We start from the raw sequence: 18,219 nt of genomic DNA, 5'->3' as shown, positions 1-18,219 counted from the left end.
TTTATTTATGCTGAGATGTGAATGAATACCAATTTGAAGTAACCTGTCTTTGTGGAAAAAAAAAAATAATAATAAAAAAATAATCAAATATATCCCCCAAAATTAAAAAAAAAAAAAAAATCCACAGGATCAATAAAGCATGTGTAGTCTCTTGTGTTAGGTCTAAAACTAGGATTCTTTTTCAATGATCTTCTGAGAATAGTAGCTTGTGAGCTTTAAGATTATCTTTTCAGGCTACTCTAATGGAATATTAATACTAGAATGAAGCATAAAAGTTACTGTGTAACTTTTGTGGTTGACATAATCAGTGTTCTTTGAATTTTCTGAAAGGAGTTTATAATCCTACCTGCCCTATTCAGTCTTCGAAGTTAATTGTTAACTACTTAACTGAATGTGAAATTTGTCTAATTTGTGGTGGAGCCATGACAGTTTAAAGACATAAGCCATACAAGTTTTGTAGATGGTAGTAATAAATCTCCTAGGAGCTCTGAAGTTTGATGCTTCTATTTCAGAATGTAAAGATTGTACACCCAAAATCTGACAATTTTTCCCCAATACTTCTGTTGATCTAAAACCATATATTACCTTCATCTACAAACACTTCCTTCATTCCTTAGTACTTACTGTTTTTCATTTTCAGCCTATAATGTATATTGGATAGCTGTGACTAGACATCGTTTTTCAGTTCTGATTTTGACTCATGATTGGACAATCAAAATATATACTCTTAGGTCTGTAGTGAGCATAATTTAATTTATTGATTTAGAATTTGTTTACCATAAATATTCCATTATGCTTGCTTACAGTAGACTGTATTTGAGAACACTTCTTTCAGGTAACTAAATCATCAGAATATTTTCAGAGAGCCAACACACAAGAGGCAAAATCATAACTTGAAGCAAATTAAATTTTTATGTTTGAGAATATCTTTGTATAAAATATATTTTTGTAGCTACTTTACTGAGCTCCCTGGAGACCCCATTCTTTTCTGGCCTAGATCTCTTTTTTTCTAAGAGAGTGGAGCAGAAGCAATGGGAGAGAATTGTAGGATATTTATAGACATATGTGCAAAGTGCACATAACTTCACAGAGAATTCAAGAAAAAGGTTCAAGATGGAGCAAGATGATGAGATTCCAGTTTTGAACTTTTGTTAGGCAGCCACAATCCACATACCAGTTGCAGATCTCCAGTTCTTAAGAGAAAGTCTGTTTGCATAGAGTAGAACACCACTAACTGCAGAATTCTCTATGTCATTTTAGTTCATGTCACTTTGGTTCAAGTCATTTTACATATGTGTTTACATAATCTATGGTCAGAGTTCACATCTTAAGTACTATTGCAAGCATCACAGTTCCAAGTCCAGAGCTAAGCATCTTTATTCAAAAATCTATACTTGCAATTTCTAGACATTTGTATATCTTGACTATCAGCACCATTTCTTCAAATGGTGGACCATGATGAGACAAGACAGGTATTAGGTAACTACATCTCATGTTATGCTGACAAACTGAAATTAGTTACATTAAATGTATCTTGTGCAGCAGTCAGGGAATACACATTTTTCAAGGATCCTCGTTATTGACATCTGTAAGGGAAACAGCCACAGTTCTCTATAGAGTACATTTCAATTAATCATAATGTAGGTCAAAAGGTATGGATGGTTGTTAGTAACATTTGCAGGAGAAACATGTGAATGTTAAAGGAAATGATTCAAGTCTGTGACATCAAGAACGTAGAAGCAATGAGGATACTAAAAGCATTTACTTGGATACTTGATGAAAGACAGGTTTACCCTTCCACCTCTGAGGTTACCATTTCAGCAATGTCATTCCCAGCCTTCCACTTAATTTGAGTATCAATGTCATTTTGACTAGATTGTATTTTACATTGCTTTCTAATCTAATCAGAGAACTGGTCCGGAAGGTTCTTTGCCATGATTAAGGAGAAATCTCTGTCACAGCTACAGAATAGCATTTTTAAAAGTTTTGGTTTGTTTGTTTGTTTGTTGTTGTTTTTGTTTGTTTTGTTGTTGTTTTTGTTTGTTTGTTTGTTTGTTTGTTTAGATATGTATACTGCAAAAAAACAAGTACAGCGATGGGTCTCAGAGTACTCTATCTTTTTTGAAGACATATAGAATACCATAACAATTACTTTCACTATTTCTAATGGATTCCACTTAAGTGCAGTTGTTCCTTTTTAAGAAGACTAGATTATGGACTATTCTTAATTGTCATTTGTCACATATTCAATTGTCATTCACACAAAAGACAGATAGTGCCCATCAAATAAGTCTGTTCAAAGTTTCTGTGACATATATATGTGTGTGTGTGTGTGTGTATTGGCATTAGGTATTTGACCTAGTGTTGAGGAGGACAGAAATCTTGCATCTCTTCTATTTTTTAATATAGACTTCAGGACAAAATTTCCTAAAAGGTGGTGGACCAACCATGCATTTCTTAGTTCGAATCTGCAGTTGAACAGTTTGTTTGCTTTTGTAGAGTCGTTGTATAGACAACACCAATCAAACAAGCCAACTATGTGTTCCTCTCTGAATCAATGGGCCACAGAAGTAGGAAGGATGTGCCAGCAGATGACCTCAGATGTTTATTCTTGGTGTGGATTATGCAGCAAGAGTCAAGGAGAACACTGCATTTTACCTTTAGTGTGTTATCTGAGTCTTTAAACCTATTAAATAAATCTCTGAAATGAGAATCTCAGAGACCTAGAAAACTGTGTTTTTACTAAATCCAGTGAAAATATCTACTGGATTTTCAAAATCTGGATTTTCACATCTAGGTCCAACTGATTATTATTGATAGTTTCTGGCTAAATGTCTTATGAGCTTTACTTCTTAAAATCATGTGCATCTATTTCCTGAAGAAAGGATTTCATTATTTCAATGATAAGATGTTCTTAGGTTAAAATATTCATTATAATTTTCCTTTCATTTTTGTTGTCTTTTTGCACTAAGGTAATTCTGTTGATTAGAAAAGGTTTGTTTATGAGTCAAATTTGTTGGGGCCATTGGAATTAACATAGGAGTTAAGAATTTTTAAGAGGTTCTAGGTGCATTCTGGAAACCATTGCAATATTATGCCATGCACACACATCCCAGACTGCACTGGGTGGAATAGTGTGTTTGAAATTGTGTATGTGATCATTAGTCTGCCACTGCCAGTTAGGAAAAGATATGCAATCCTGCAAACAGATTAAGAAAACATCTTAGCTCAGAATAGGTCTATAGTTTTGAAAAAGACTTTCTAGACCACATCCTCAGCTGACAGAACTTGGCCTGGCTGGGTGGAACCAGGCCAACTTACAGCAGGCAAGGCTCTCTTTCTTCTTTCTCATGAGTACATACAATTTAGCAGCTACTTATGATGTCTGTATAGGAACAGCCAGCTTTGTGGCACCACAAATGATAAATATTCACTGTGCAAAATTCTCGTTCAGTGAAACTTCTTTCATTTTATTATTTTCTAAAAACAAATTAGGAGACTTTAAGAATAGAAAAAGTACTCTTAAAAAGGCAAGAAATATCATTTAACTTCAGCTAGAAGTTCTACCATCCTAAAAAAAAAGCATTCAGTTTTACTGTGCTCAGTGAGTAGTTTTCAGTAGCTATTTAAAACACTGGTTCTTGTTTCTTCTCTTCATACATTGGAATTTTATGCAGACTGTAAACTTTCCTGTCATAAATTCTTAGATAATTCAGCAGATAAAACAGTCAGATGTCCTTGTGGATCTTGTTTTCTACAATTAGCTTTGTTTAGTTTTCAACATTTCTAGAACAAAAAAGAAAAAAGAATGACGTTGATGAATTCAAAAATAACTTAGAAAATTACAGTTTATCCTCAGTGATCTTACCTTGAGTCATACATGCACAGGGCAATAAACATGCATGTACTATTCTGCATGTAATACCAAGGTAACTTGCTGCAGTGTTCAGCAAAAAGAGGTTTCTATTATAAAAATGCTATTATTCTAAAACAACTACTGCATTGACTAAACGTATCAATAGATAATTTAATTAAATCTATGACTAAAAATAAATATACCTAATGCAGAATAAAATAGCATGAAATGTAAAAAAAAAAAAGAGGAATGAAAAATATTTTTATGATACTATGATTTAAATATTTAAAGGTTACACATGAATAAGTTATTATAGCATAAACATTAAAATGACAAGAATACTACACAAGACTGCATTTAAGGTCTCATTAAAAAAAAAGAAAAAATAAATATTGATGATCTGTGTTCTCATTCTTTAATGTGTTACTTTCATTAATATCTTTAGAGAACAACAGGGAATATGATAGAGTCATATACTGCTGTATGTAGAGGATTTAAATGTTAAACTTGACAAAATAAATTCGCTTTATTAGTTTTATTATCTTTATTTGGATACAGACATTTTGGGATGGATTGCTAGGGAAATGAATGTGAAGAACCTGAACTGCAGAGTGTCTTCTGCATAGGGGCAATGACAATTATAAAAAATGTGTCAGATTTACTATGGATATTAATGGGGAGGTCTGCACTCTGATATTTCATTCCACACCACCACCACCCCTTCTGTTTCCTTCTTTGCTTATTTATAATTTAATGTGAAAACACACTATCTGCTATGGTGACATTCTGCATTCATTTTGAACATGTATGAGTCACTTCACTAGATTCACATGTTCATTTTATCCTGCCTAGTTTTAAGATAATGAGCAATTGGGCCCAGGAATGCCAGGAGTAAAACTTCCACTGTTTTAACATTCTGTGTACATACACAATGAATAAATATTACATCCTTATGATAGTTCAGTGAACAATAGTTCACTGACCAAATTTGTAGCCATGGAAAAGCATGTTCAGATTCCAGAGAAGATGAGAAGATAATGGCTTGCCAAGGGAGAGGTTGCAGAGATGTGCAGTAAGACAGTGGATGAGATTGCCATGAGAAAGTCTAGCTTTTCAGGATTAGTGTCACAGTATATATTTTAATTTAGTAATATTTGATTTCTTATGTCATTACAAGTGGCAGCAAGAGTGTTAATATAACATTACTTCCTAGGAGCAAACAGTTGTCCTAGAGACAAACACAGGCTAATTACCTGTGTACAATATGTTGACTAGTTAAAAAACATAGTAATTTTTCCTAGGTTTTGAAAGATGAAAGAATGCATATTTGTATTTACTAGTCTATATATGTGTGCAAGATAGAAGAAATCTTGTATCTAATTTCTTACAAATATTAGCCTTTTACTTGATAAAATACATGAACATATTTTATAAATAATAATATTAATAATAAACTTTATTAATACAAATATTATTGCCTTTCATATTTCCACTACTATTGAAATCCTTTTTATATTTTCATGAGCAAAAGGATATCTTTCTCACTGTGTACATGAGTTCAGCTCAGTTCAGATTTAATTCTACTCTAGTGAAATTATTTCATTCAGTTTGAAACTGATCAAAGCTCTTCTCTTCTGTTCTGGAGAGTCAAAAGAGGATTTTTTATGGATCCAGGATCTATGTAGGAAGTTGGCAAAGATTGTTTTAAGAATGTTTTTCACATTTCCTCGGAAGAGGTTCCCATGGAAATCTAACTCAACTAATAGCTATGTTACAATTTTGGCAACTTGCCTGCCTGGTGAGGAACTATCATTTTAAGGCGTTCCAATAGAAAGTCATAGCCTAAGTCTGTCCTGCAAAGCAATGATATGCAGTAATGCCCTGAAGCTCTGTGTCTTGTCAGTGCTTCATTTTGGGGGCCTGGATGCCCTGCTCCAATGAAGATGTCTCCAATGTTGGAGACAGGGTAGGAAGTGCTCATGGGATTTTATTCTCTTTTCTCATGTGGTTTGCTGTAAGGAAAACAACAGCAACTCATCTTTTGTTTATTTGTTTGTTTGATTTCCATTCTGATAGAAAAAGAAATTTAATAATACTAATACTAATACTAATACTAATACTAATACTAATACTAATACTAATACTAATACTACTAATAATAAAGCAAACTATACCTCCTCAGTCCTTTGACTGTAATGAAAATATTTAGCTTTTGTTATGGAAAGTAATTTTATAATCAAAAAGAAGTAAAAAATCCTGGCTTCTCAATCCAACACAAAATTGTGCTTGTAAATCAACACACATTCTGCCATCTAGTGACCAGAATCAATTGTGCTGACCAGCTGCAAGTACAATGAGAAACCCCAAATACTGCTACTACTGAATATTGCATTAGTATCTCTGTGGGAGAAATTTTAGAATGGGCTACAAAGAAATTAAACATGTAGGAAACTTTTTCAAACACCTGGAAGTCTGCAAATAATTACATTTATTGAAATTAGTTAATAGTTCTGTCCAAAAAAAATAATTGAAACAAATGGTTCTTTATATATTTCTATAGCTCTCTTCTTTCACTCTTTCCCCCCTGCACTCCCTCCTTCCCCTTCCTTTTGGATTTACATCAGCATTTTGCCTAATTTCTGATAAAAATATTTCTGCACTGGCATGGAGAGGATGCCATACAACCACTACATGAGCAATCCAGACATTTTGTATTAATGCACATTCCGGCTACAGGGCCTTTAATATTTATTCCGTAGTCAAGAGTAATTGAAAACACTCATTTCACTATTTACAGTTCAGGATTGGATAGGATAGTAGGAAGAACGCTGCCAGAGTGCTGTGGGTGAGAAGAAAAGTACTTTTTTGTGTAATGTCTTTTCTGGAGAATCAATTGCCTCTTCTTGTTGCTAAGGTTCAGGTCAGCCTTGAGGGTACTGCTCACCAACTCACTTTCCTCATGGGTCAGTAAAAGCTGAGGATGCTCAGCAGCTCTCAGAGTTTGCTTTATATTTTACAAGCCTTGAAGAAATAACCTGAAAGGTCTCAGAATCACTTGTTTTTGGTTCAATGGTTCATGTCATCACCAACTATCATGCTGAAAAAGGCTATTTTAATTCTGGTGTGTTCTGTGCCATTAGAAACAACACAATTCACAGTAGATGGTACACCTATAACCAGACTAATATGTTTACACTGTGAAGTTCCATTGAAATATGACATTAAAACAAGCATAAGGGCAAAAACAACACTGTCTAAAACATCTTTTAATAGCTAAGATTTATATGTAATAACCTTACAACTATTATTAAACAGCCTAGGCATAAAATCTGCTTGATGTGTACCATAATTTTAATGATTTTTATGATCCATTTGTCAAAAAGCAAACACTAGCCATTGGTGAGTAAAGCCTTGCAAAGCTGGTATTTTTCTTTTATATTGCTCAATTTTCCTACTTTGCATTTTTATACTGTTAACAGATGTTTTTTCTTCTTTGTTCCTACAGAGAGCAAATGGCACCTCTCTTCTCTCCTAAAAACCTACATTGGCTGCAAGATTTTAGCTTCTCCTTTAAAAACTAAAAAGGTTACTCAATAGGAATAAAAATTCCCATAACATAACATAAAAATAAAGGTAAAGCCAATGGGACTACAGATAAGAGTTGCTGTAAAAGATACTCAACTGTAAACATTGCAATTTCAGAAAACAGTGCTGTATTTTTTTTAACTCTGAAAAAACATGGAACTAGATAACATGTGTCAGAGTAATATATAAATTGAAATGATAAACCTTAGCCATATTAAGACATACACATTGCTGAAATACTTTTGAGTATCTACCTATTGTGTACAGCTGAGGAGAGAAAGGGTATGCATCCTATTGCAGGAAATTATTTTTACTTTCATAGCCACCAGAGGACCACTGACAGCATAAATCATGTGATAAATTACTTGATCGGATATCTAAACCACAGATTTTCTACCACAAATGCTTGTGATATGTTATGATTTGCTTTAATTTACTCTGGTTAAAATAATCCATTCAAGGTTCCCCATAATGCTATGTGTTATTTACATGTAAGGTATTTCTATATAAGTTTTATTGTGATGCAGGCTGATTATAGCATTAGCAGTGTATGGGAAAAAAGAAATAAATTAAAAATCATTTTCCAGGCCTAACTTACAGTCATATGGTGGTTTCTGGATCAGGCCACGTACCTGTCTGCTGATGAAAAGATTCGTTATCCCTCTTTATTTAATGCAACAACCTGGTTAATATTAACAGATTGCAGTTTAAGATAAAAGCAGAAAATGACTGTCCTGTTTCATCCAAGGGACTTAGGAGAGGCATCCCCCAAAAAATTCAGTTTGAAAACTGAAAAACACCTTTTTCTGGGTTAGAAAACTTTTTCAGCAGCAGGAACTAGGTAAGAAGAGTGAGAATGAGAACAATTCCTTTCTTCATAATCTTACTTAAAATGCTGAATATTATATTCCAGACATTTTAGAATCATCCTGACCTGACCTTACATGACACCTCTATGCCAGAGCCTGTCTGAATAAGATGGTCCATTTCACCACTCCCATACAAATAGGTCTTACCATATCATTTAGTCATATTTCAGTCTGACTTGGGCTAAAATGCTTTCCCAGCCCAGAAAGCATTGAATTATTTCTCCTTTGTGAAGTGTTAAGGGAAAACAAACACACAACTGGTTCATCTTCTACATTAGTTATTTAGACGGGCTCTGAAAATGAAGAAAAGTTTTATTCTATTTAGTATTTGTTGTAAACTACGACAGTCTCCTAAGTAAGGTATTTCATTATAAAATGTTTCATAAAAAATGCATTACTGTTGAGCTTTATAGATGAAACAATTTTTCGAGTACTGTTTGTACTTACACACAGAAACTGGACATTTCTGATCCCATTATGAAAATATACTTGACCCTTATTTTTCTTTTGTTATGAGGCCTGAATTTTAATAAGGCCTTTAAAGTCCTCACTCATACCAGTGCAGGACATTTCCTGTTGCTGTTTTTGTTCTCATGTGGCAGTTCATTAAACACTTTGGCTGAATAGAAATATTGAGAGCACTGCATGAGTCTGGTTACATTTTTTGACAAAAGTGATCAAGAAATATTTTTATGTTTGTTATGAAACATTTATATTTTATATGTGTTTATGTATTTACTACATAAATATGTAATATGTTGGAGGTAGGTTATGAAATGGAAAGTGCATCTGAAAGACCAACAACAGTTGAACTAATTTGAACGTACAAATTAAAAATATGTTGTTGCCAAATTGGAAAATAAAAAAGTTAGGGTATAATTAGTTCCTAAATGAAGAAGTCTCATTTTATTTGATATTCATGAGTGGCTCCATTGCTGTGAATGGAGCTGGGTATAAACCTGCTGACTGATCTTGCAGAGTTTCCTTTGCCTCTTCCCTTGGATGGCTCAGTTTCATGGGACACTGCATGTGCCTGCATCCAGCACAGAATGAGGCTACACCATGCATCACCAACCTGTATGCCTCTGGAAAGCCTTTCTCTAGTCTCCCACTATTGCACTCTTTTTGTAACTCAAATGATAAAAATAAGTCTTCTGCAAAAATGGTGCCAGACCATCTAAATTGTTTGAAAAGCAGGCAGTGTTCAGACAACAAACTAAAAGCAAACATACCTTGCTTTCACAGCCTTGTCAAGGGAAAAAAACTATGTAAAGCCTCTTGTCCTTCACCATGTTGTTAAATTACAGTTTAAATGGTCATCTGTATGGCAGCTTGTAAAAATTGTTAAAATAACATTATAATTTCTATTTGCATTAGAATATTAATTGAAAAACTTTTATTATAATAAGATAGTTCCAACAGAATCAAGGTCTATCTTAAATTAGAGGAACTGTAGAATATATATTTTTTATAAAAATATATTAATTTTATAGCGTGTATACATATATATACATACACATGCATATGTATGTAGATATATATAAATGAATTGTGTTTTACATATGGGATGTATTTAAAAATGACCAATGCTTAATTCTGAAATGATACGTTGGTAACTAGATTAAAAAAAAAAAAAAAAAGTTCTCTTTAGAATACCAACTTCATTGCTGTTCTCAAATGAATAACTAACTTTGTATTTTATGTGGTGACATCAATGAATATTTTCACAATGAAGCACTAATTTATAGGAAAATATTAATAATTTGCCAAAAATGAAAAAAATAATAACCTTTCTCTGCTGATTGTCCCCTGGAAATTATATTTGGCTTATATTATTTTTCTCTAATCAGAAATAAGATTTTTTGTTGATTTTAATAATCTATTAAAATAGTGTGTCAAAACTATTTATAGTATTAATCTTATTATCTTAGATAATGTTTTATATCTTTTGAGGCAGGAAGGTAAGTTTTATTATCTTCACAATTTTACAAATTGAGGATAATTTTGAATTTTGAATTTGCCATGTAACCTTCCAGCAGAAGGGTACTTTTTAATGTTTCTGTTCCTAGTGCTTCAGAAGCCTTCTGCCTCATCAACAACTTCATGTAGCTGTAGCTGAAGTAGCTTCAATGCTACCCCACAGGTCCAAGCTCATGATACTAAATTAGAGTTCCACCAGGAACTGAATATTTAGCACTAAGCTGTGGACAGTTGTGTGTGCTTGGTCAACCAGAGGAAACTGTGCAGAAAAGGCAGTAATTCTACTTTAAGTGCAAGGGGCACTCAATTTTTCATCAAAGAAAGGAAAACAGACTCTGAGGTAGAAGATAGGAGGTTTGCACAAGACCAGAGAGAGAAAATAACAACTATGATAGGATAAAAAATGAAGTACTCTTGTCTCCTGCACTGTCAGCCTTTCTATGTCATAGATTTTTACATAGATTTCCCCATTAAAATCAACGAAGACTTCTTTTTAAATGCTAAGAGCAAGATATAATCTATATTCTGTATAACCAAGAGCTTTCTATAAATGAAACTGCCCTCAAACACTTCTTTTGTGGGATTCAGCCTAAAAAATGAAGCAGTTCATTGGCTTAAGTATTACTTTGGATTGTCACCATTTCCAAACATGACTTGTTATCTTTGTTGAAGGCTTCATCAGCCTGAAAGATGAGCGCAGAAATAGAAGTCCTCTGGAGAAGCAACAGTCTCTGTTGTAGAACAGCAATGTCTAGCTCTGTCACAGTCATTTTTTGGTGTGGTTTGCACTGACTCAAACGATAAGAATAAAATGTCTGCATTTGAATAACTGTTTTTGTCCCATGTCATACAGCTGATTTACAGTATGTGTCACTACATTGACTGTTGGTTCATACAGTAAATTCATGTTTGAAAATCCGCAGACACAAATTTAAGTATTTATTAAAAGCTCAGTGTAGCAAAATTAAGTTGATGTTAACTGCCATGATCACTTGCCTGAATCTTACCAGCAACTTCCAGGTATGTTTAGGAACATATTGCATGACACAGTATGTGACTTTTGAAAAATGTCTACACACAAGCTTTCATAAACCTTTATTCTGTCTTTAGAATTTGGAATGATGGGAGATCATACAATTAAAAGTCAGCGACCTCGATCTGTTCATGAGAAAAGGGTCCCTCAGGAACAAGCTGATGCTGCTAAATTTATGGCACAAACTGGTAATACATCAGTTACATTTTTCTATTTACTGTTGTTAATTTTAGCAAAACCACTGCATGTTTCCATAATCTTTTGCTGCATATTTGTCAGTTTTCTAAGCTGATACTTCTTTTGAATCATTTATTTTTTTTCACCAGTTAAAGTCCATAAATGAAGTAGCGGAGAATTAGGTAGATCATAAAAAAACATGCACTGTGAATGTGGATACTGAATTGTTTAGTGTTAAGTGTGAATTTATTTATTAGTGTGAATAAAAGCAGTTTCACATGTACAAGACAGGACAGTTTACTGTGACACTTTTTTTTTTTTTTTCAGAGAAGATGTTAAGGATGTGCTTCAGAATTTCTATATAAATAGACTAAGGTCTAATCCCAGATTTAGGCACTTATCAAATTATTAACTAGTAGTAAAAAGTAGTTTTAGGATAGTTTTAAAGTCCATACATCTGACATTTACTGTCTTTGGCCCAGCACAATGTTTTATTCTCTAGTTTCCAGATTCATAATTGCTAAATGAAATTGGCTGAAAGTTGTTTTTGATTGGATGTGCAAATTATCTAACACCTTTCACCACACAAAAAAAAAAAAAAAAAAAAAAAAAAAAACACTAATTTTGTTTGAGCAACTACATCTTCTTTAGATAAAGATACCAAAATAATATTTACAAACTACACCTATAGTCATATAGTCATAGGGGAAGAAAAAAAAAAAAAAAGTCTCTTTGTCAACAATTACCACAACTAAATTTAAAGTCAAAGTTCCAACGTGGAACTTCCCTCCAATGGGAAAGTGAATTAAGCTTTAATACACCAATTTTATTTCCCCTTTTGCCATAGTTAATGATCTGTGTATCTGTTGGCAAATGACTCTCTAATGGTTCCCTACATGCTCCATTCCAGTAAGCTATTGCATTAAAAATCTTGTGCTCCATAATTATTGTATGGATTTGAAACTTTCTCTGTATTCCATAGTTACTAACCTAGCAAATAAGCCTGCCTCAATCATACATAATGCTTCCAGTTTTATATCCACTTTAGTAAAAGAGCTATAATTGCATCTAGTTATGTTGCATGTTGACCTTCTTAGTAGTAAGGTGCTTTACTTAACAGATTTGCAGAAATCAAAATATTAAGTAATCTAAATACATGTATAACCAATCAGTGTAGATCTCTTTGGTAAATAATTTATATAAGGAAAAAGTCTGTTTCTCTCCTATTTATCTATAAAATGATATGGCTAACTTCCAGTTGATACTACTGTAAGCAAACACTGCTATATGGCACACATAAATGGAAGAATGGAGCCAAGAACCCCCTTGGGCTTCATGAAGTTATTGTTAGGGCAAGTAGAACTTATTACTTACATACATAGCTCAGACTTATAATGTTAGTTGCTTACTACATAGAATAACACTTTTGCTTTTATGCTGCTTCTTGAATTCATACAATTACCCTAAAATAAGTAAGAGGATCTGTTTTATTTCCTCATGTAAATCCCTAAAACTTTCATATTATCAGGTAAAACTTGTATCTGATGATTTCCATCCATTGCAGTGCATCTATTATGGGTGTTAGAGAACTGCATTCATTATAAATGCAGCATTTATACGATCACTTTCTGATTTATTGTGTGTGTGGAGTGGGAGATGAATGTACAGAATTACACAGGCTTGTTTTGCAAGGTCCTGTTCAGAAAGCAGGTGACAGCAGACTATACAAATTTACATGCCAAACTTTGAGGAAGTGTATCCTTTACATGCTGTAGGTTAACACATTTTAAATAATGCTGTGCTCTTTTTGGACATACTAATTTTCATCTCTTCTTTATTTTGATTTTCTTTGTAGTGACCATTGCATATTTTCTTCACCTCTAATGCATTCATTTTCTTGTGATATAATTAATGCGATATCTTCTTAAAATTATTCATAAAGTTATTCTAACGTATCTCATGAATTTACCTGTGTACTAAGAAGTCTAATACCTTTTAAAATACTTTGTAAATTGATACTCTCTGAGTTTTAGGCTTCTTATATTTTAACCTGATTTATTTTGTGTAATAATAAATCAGATGGAAATGTACAAAATGTTTGTATGGCCTAAAAGTGCAGAGAGACAGAAAGAAAGAACTTTTCTGGAAAAGATTTATGATAAGTTTTTAAGACCAATAGAATAGTGAACTTAATCCACTATTAAGTGGTAATTGAAGACTTTTAAAATGTGAAATTAGAATATGCATTCTCCTTTTTGTTTGTGAGAAATATGAGGCAGTAAAGACATCTTTTTCCTTTTTTTTTTTTTTTTTTTTAATATTGTGTAAATAATTTATTGTCCTATATTTGTCATTTTATGTGTTTGGACTGATCCTTTCCTTAGGTGTTATGGGATTTAGAATGTATAATACAGGTAAGTGTTACACAGGTCAATGAGGCCTTCCATACAGTAAGTTCTGCTTCCTCCTACATATTGAGCAGCAGGGCAGAATGAGGGCTTTGTACCCCGTCAACTGTTAATTTGAGAATGTAGGTTTAATATAATACCCCTCATAATCTAAGAGTTCTCTGAAGGAAAATAAAAAGTAGCCCTTTTGAACTTTTCATTTTAGGAAAAAAAAAAAAAAAAAAAAAAGCAAAGAAAAAGAATCTATTTATGTATTGAAGGCAATCTAGCAATTTAGGTTTATTTTAGAAAATAAAGAAGTCTCTATTTCCTCATGGTTAACCATGGCATATATCTGCAAAGATGTTTTCGTCCTTTAAAATAGGTAATACAGGCAACAGAATGAAGTACTGTGAAAAAAATAAAAATTTCTGAAAAATCAAAATATATTGAGCAAAAGGAAGTGGGGTAGTTGATACAATAAATTTGTTTTTTTTTTTTTCTCTAATTTTACTCTTTTTGCACAAAAATCATGTTAATATGGTTTCATTTCTCCAGCAAAAAATGAAACTTTCTATCCTTTACATATGTTGAAGTATATTGATAGATTCTTCCTTTTGTGAATGGACAGTATATATGATCAGGACTTTTAATATTCAATGTTAATTTCAAAATTCACTCATTATAATCATGCCTTTTACAATCATATTGTTATTTTCATGATATTCTGAGGGTTAAGAGCAACTTTTTGTCACTTTAAGATCTATGATATTTTTAATTTTTTAACACTTCATTTCTGTATTTATTAGGTATACACTGTCAAAGGTCTGTGTAGGATAATGGAAAATTTACACTGAGTATGTATGACTATTTTACATAATGAGGAACATCTTGAGAAACATAACTTTGACTTTTTCTGCTGTTTGACCTTTGTCGTGGTTTAACCCGACCGGCAGCTAAACACCACGCAGCCGTTCGCTCACCCTCCCCCCTCCCTCTCTGGGACGGGGGAGAGAAATGGAAAGTGAAGCCCGTGAGTTGAGATAAAGACAGTTTAATAAGACAGGAAAAAAAAAAAAAAAACAAAAATAATAATAACAATAATAATAATGATGATACAATGGGGATAATACGAAAGTAATAATAGTATGTACAAACAAGTGATGCACAATGCAATTGCTCACCACCCGCTGACCGATGCCCAGCCTAACCCCGAGCAGTCCGGCCCCCTCCCCCCGGCTAGCCACCCCTATATATTGTTTAGCATGACGTCAGATGGTATGGAATACCCCTTTGGCTAGTTTGGGTCACCTGTCTTGGGTCTGTCCCCTCCCAGCTCTTACTGCACCCCCCAGCCTGCCCGTTGGCAGGACAGAGCAAAGGCTGAGATGTCCTTGGCTTAGTATAAGCACTGCTCTGCAACAATTAAAGCATCGGGGTGTTATCAGCACTCTTCTCATTTTAAGCCAAAACACAGCATTCCACCAGCTACTAGGAAGAAAATTAATTCTGTGCTAACTGAAACCAGGACACCTTTCATCTAAGCCACCTAAACAAAGACAAAGTCAAGCTTCAAAAATGCAGTAAAAGAAAAAAAAAAAAAAAAAAGAAAGAAAGAAAAAAAAAAAGACTATCCTGGAAATTCATAGTAATACAAATATTTTATCACGTACGTAGGGCCTATAGTTCACATTGTACAATTGTTACTGTATACCTGAATATTAGCTGCTATTATCATATTATATCCTTTAACCTGAACCCAAGTCATGTAACAGTCTAAACAATAAATACAGTAAACTAAATACAGTAAAATGATTAAAAGAATAATCAGTAATTCAGTAATTAAATTTCTTCTTTGTCGTCCTAACAAATAACGAAAATGATTTCACAGATCACTTTGGTGAACTTTTGTATTTAAAAAAAATCATCATTTTTTGCTTGCCCATAGAAGTTATTACAGTTATATACAATTTTATGAAAAGTGGTAGTATTCGTTGCTTATAGTTTTAAATTACTGAATAGCCTTAAAATTTGATAACCATAAAATTCTTAGAGGACTAGCAAAGACAAAAATTTTGCAAAGGTTTCATGTTTGACCTCTGGAAAAAAACAAGAAAAGAGCCTGGGCAGATGCTTGCTACAAAGGCACCACTTCAATAGTATATCATTTACCAAATTCTTGGAAGATATAACCAAAGTGTTCCTGATTTGCAGACATTCCCTTGATTGTTATCAGTGCCAAAATTTTTGAAAGACAAGAGGTATTTCAATATAACTGAAATTTTAAGCTATTCAAGACTGACTTTTTTATCATTATTTTAAAGCTGATTTTAACACTGATTTTTGAAACTAAATCAAGTCTATTTCAAAAAAATCCAGAATATAATATAAGCTTCAGCATGCAATTTTTAACTGATTTTTAGTGGAAGAGGTAAATTTTTACACAATTATTCTACAATTATTTCTCAAAATCTTTAGAACTTTCACTTTAGTCATATTTGTGGGGTTTTTTTGCATTTTTTTTTCTATTAAAAATGCACTCAAGTGATCAAGTTTTCTGTAGATGAATGCCTTTGAGAAATTCCAGAAATGTGTGTGCGGCTGTTCGTGACAACTAAATTTAAACATTCTTTCCTGAACATCCATACAAGAAGACAGATGCATTACTCAAAACACAAACACAAACAAAAACAATCAAACAAACAAACAAATCAGAAATAATATAATGTGTTTTGTTTCAACAATAAAAACAACAACAACAAAACACAATTCACAGGTATGATAGGAATAAATTGCATTCAGTTTTGCACATTTTATGGAATAGTACTTTCTGCAAATTAGTTTTATATATTTCAGTATGACTACATGAACACTAAAAAAGCACATTCCATAAAACAGGAATTAAAAACTTTTTTTTTTATTTATTTGGAACACCCAATGAATTATAAATATGAAAAAGATTCCAAATTACAAGCAAGTAGCTCATAAACTTCTTGGATAAACTATTATTTTAGAGTTCTTCATTCATTGTTCCTTTTTGACAATTTTGAACATAGCGGTAAGTAATGAGGTCTAGCACATCTAACAGTTTGTGAGTCAAAAGCATGGAGCAGATAAGTGTTCAAATCAAATTTCCCATCCTACTGTTTAAGTTAAAATCTTGTAAACAAAGTGCACCTCTTTGCCAGGGAACTTCTCTCAAATACTAGATGACTCTTCTTCACTCAAGAAAATATAAGAAATTAAATGTTTTGTTTGTTTGTTTGTTTGTTTTGTTTTGCTTTGTTTTGTTTTAATCTAAATTTCCTTACTGGCAGAGTTCCTAAAAGCTTAATTCTAGAGTGACAAGTATAAATATCAAAGATAAATCCCTTGCTATTATATAAAAAGAGTTGTCTATGTTCTTGTAACATCCTGAGGGCAGTGTTGTTCCTAAAATGTTGAAGGGCACTATTTCTCATAAATTCACAAATGATGTGAACCAATCAAAGTGTTTCCCTCTGAGAGGCGTTATGTGACTGCAGCATTGTAGGTGTCTTTATTTTCTATTCATTGCACATTTTCACAACTGCTTTACTCCATGAACTTTTAAACATTTATTTTGGTATGATACTTTTGTCTTTATTTTATAAGGGCAGACAAGCTTCAGCAATAAAAATGTCTCATTAATACTTATGTCTATATTCATGTTTGTTTGTTGTCTTGAATACAGGTGAATCTGGTGTGGAAGAGTGGGCCCAGTGGAGTACGTGTTCAGTTACTTGTGGTCAAGGGTCGCAGGTGCGAACCAGAACTTGTGTATCACCTTACGGGACACACTGCAGCGGCCCTTTAAGAGAATCAAGGGTTTGCAATAACACTGCCCTCTGTCCAGGTAGTGTTAGCAGCCAATAAATAAAATTGTGGATGTTTTTGAACTGTATAATGATAAGAATTTGAAACTATATATTTTTTATTATTATCATTTTTTATTATGAATTTCATAAGAGAATTTAAGTTGGAACAGAGACATGGAATTCTATTCAGCTATGAAATTTATAATGTAGGTTGTTATTTTTACTTTCAGAACAGTCAAGACATGGAACAAGAGTGCTTTTGTCTAACAGCTTCAATTTTTTTTAATAAGTATTCCCAGTTATTCGCTATTAAAAAAAAAAAAAAGAGAGAGAGAGTGAGGGCATAGAATAAGTACTAAATACAAATTAGAGGAGAAACACAGATCACCAATATATTAAAAATCAGAGACTGATTAACAAGGTGGGTTAAGTTAACATATATAATTTGACACTGCTACAGTTTAGCCATTTAGAGTACTGTCTTCTAGGCAGTGGG

At 32.9% G+C, this 18,219-nt stretch overlaps 1 protein-coding gene across 1 annotated transcript in view; it reads left to right on the top strand.

Annotated features, from left to right (window-relative positions):
- ADGRB3 (adhesion G protein-coupled receptor B3) overlaps positions 1–18,219 on the top strand; it is a gene marked incomplete at both ends in the record, with an annotated part of 465,234 nt that overhangs the window by 180,954 nt on the left and 266,061 nt on the right. The window contains 2 exon segments of the mRNA XM_084283871.1: positions 11,401–11,511; positions 17,600–17,761. Coding sequence (XP_084139997.1) covers positions 11,401–11,511; positions 17,600–17,761 — 273 coding nt within the window.

This window comes from Netta rufina (assembly GCF_964035555.1).
Source record: "Netta rufina genome assembly, chromosome: 3".
Classification (NCBI taxonomy): domain Eukaryota; kingdom Metazoa; phylum Chordata; class Aves; order Anseriformes; family Anatidae; genus Netta; species Netta rufina.
This window is presented reverse-complemented; position numbering and strand designations above follow the sequence as displayed.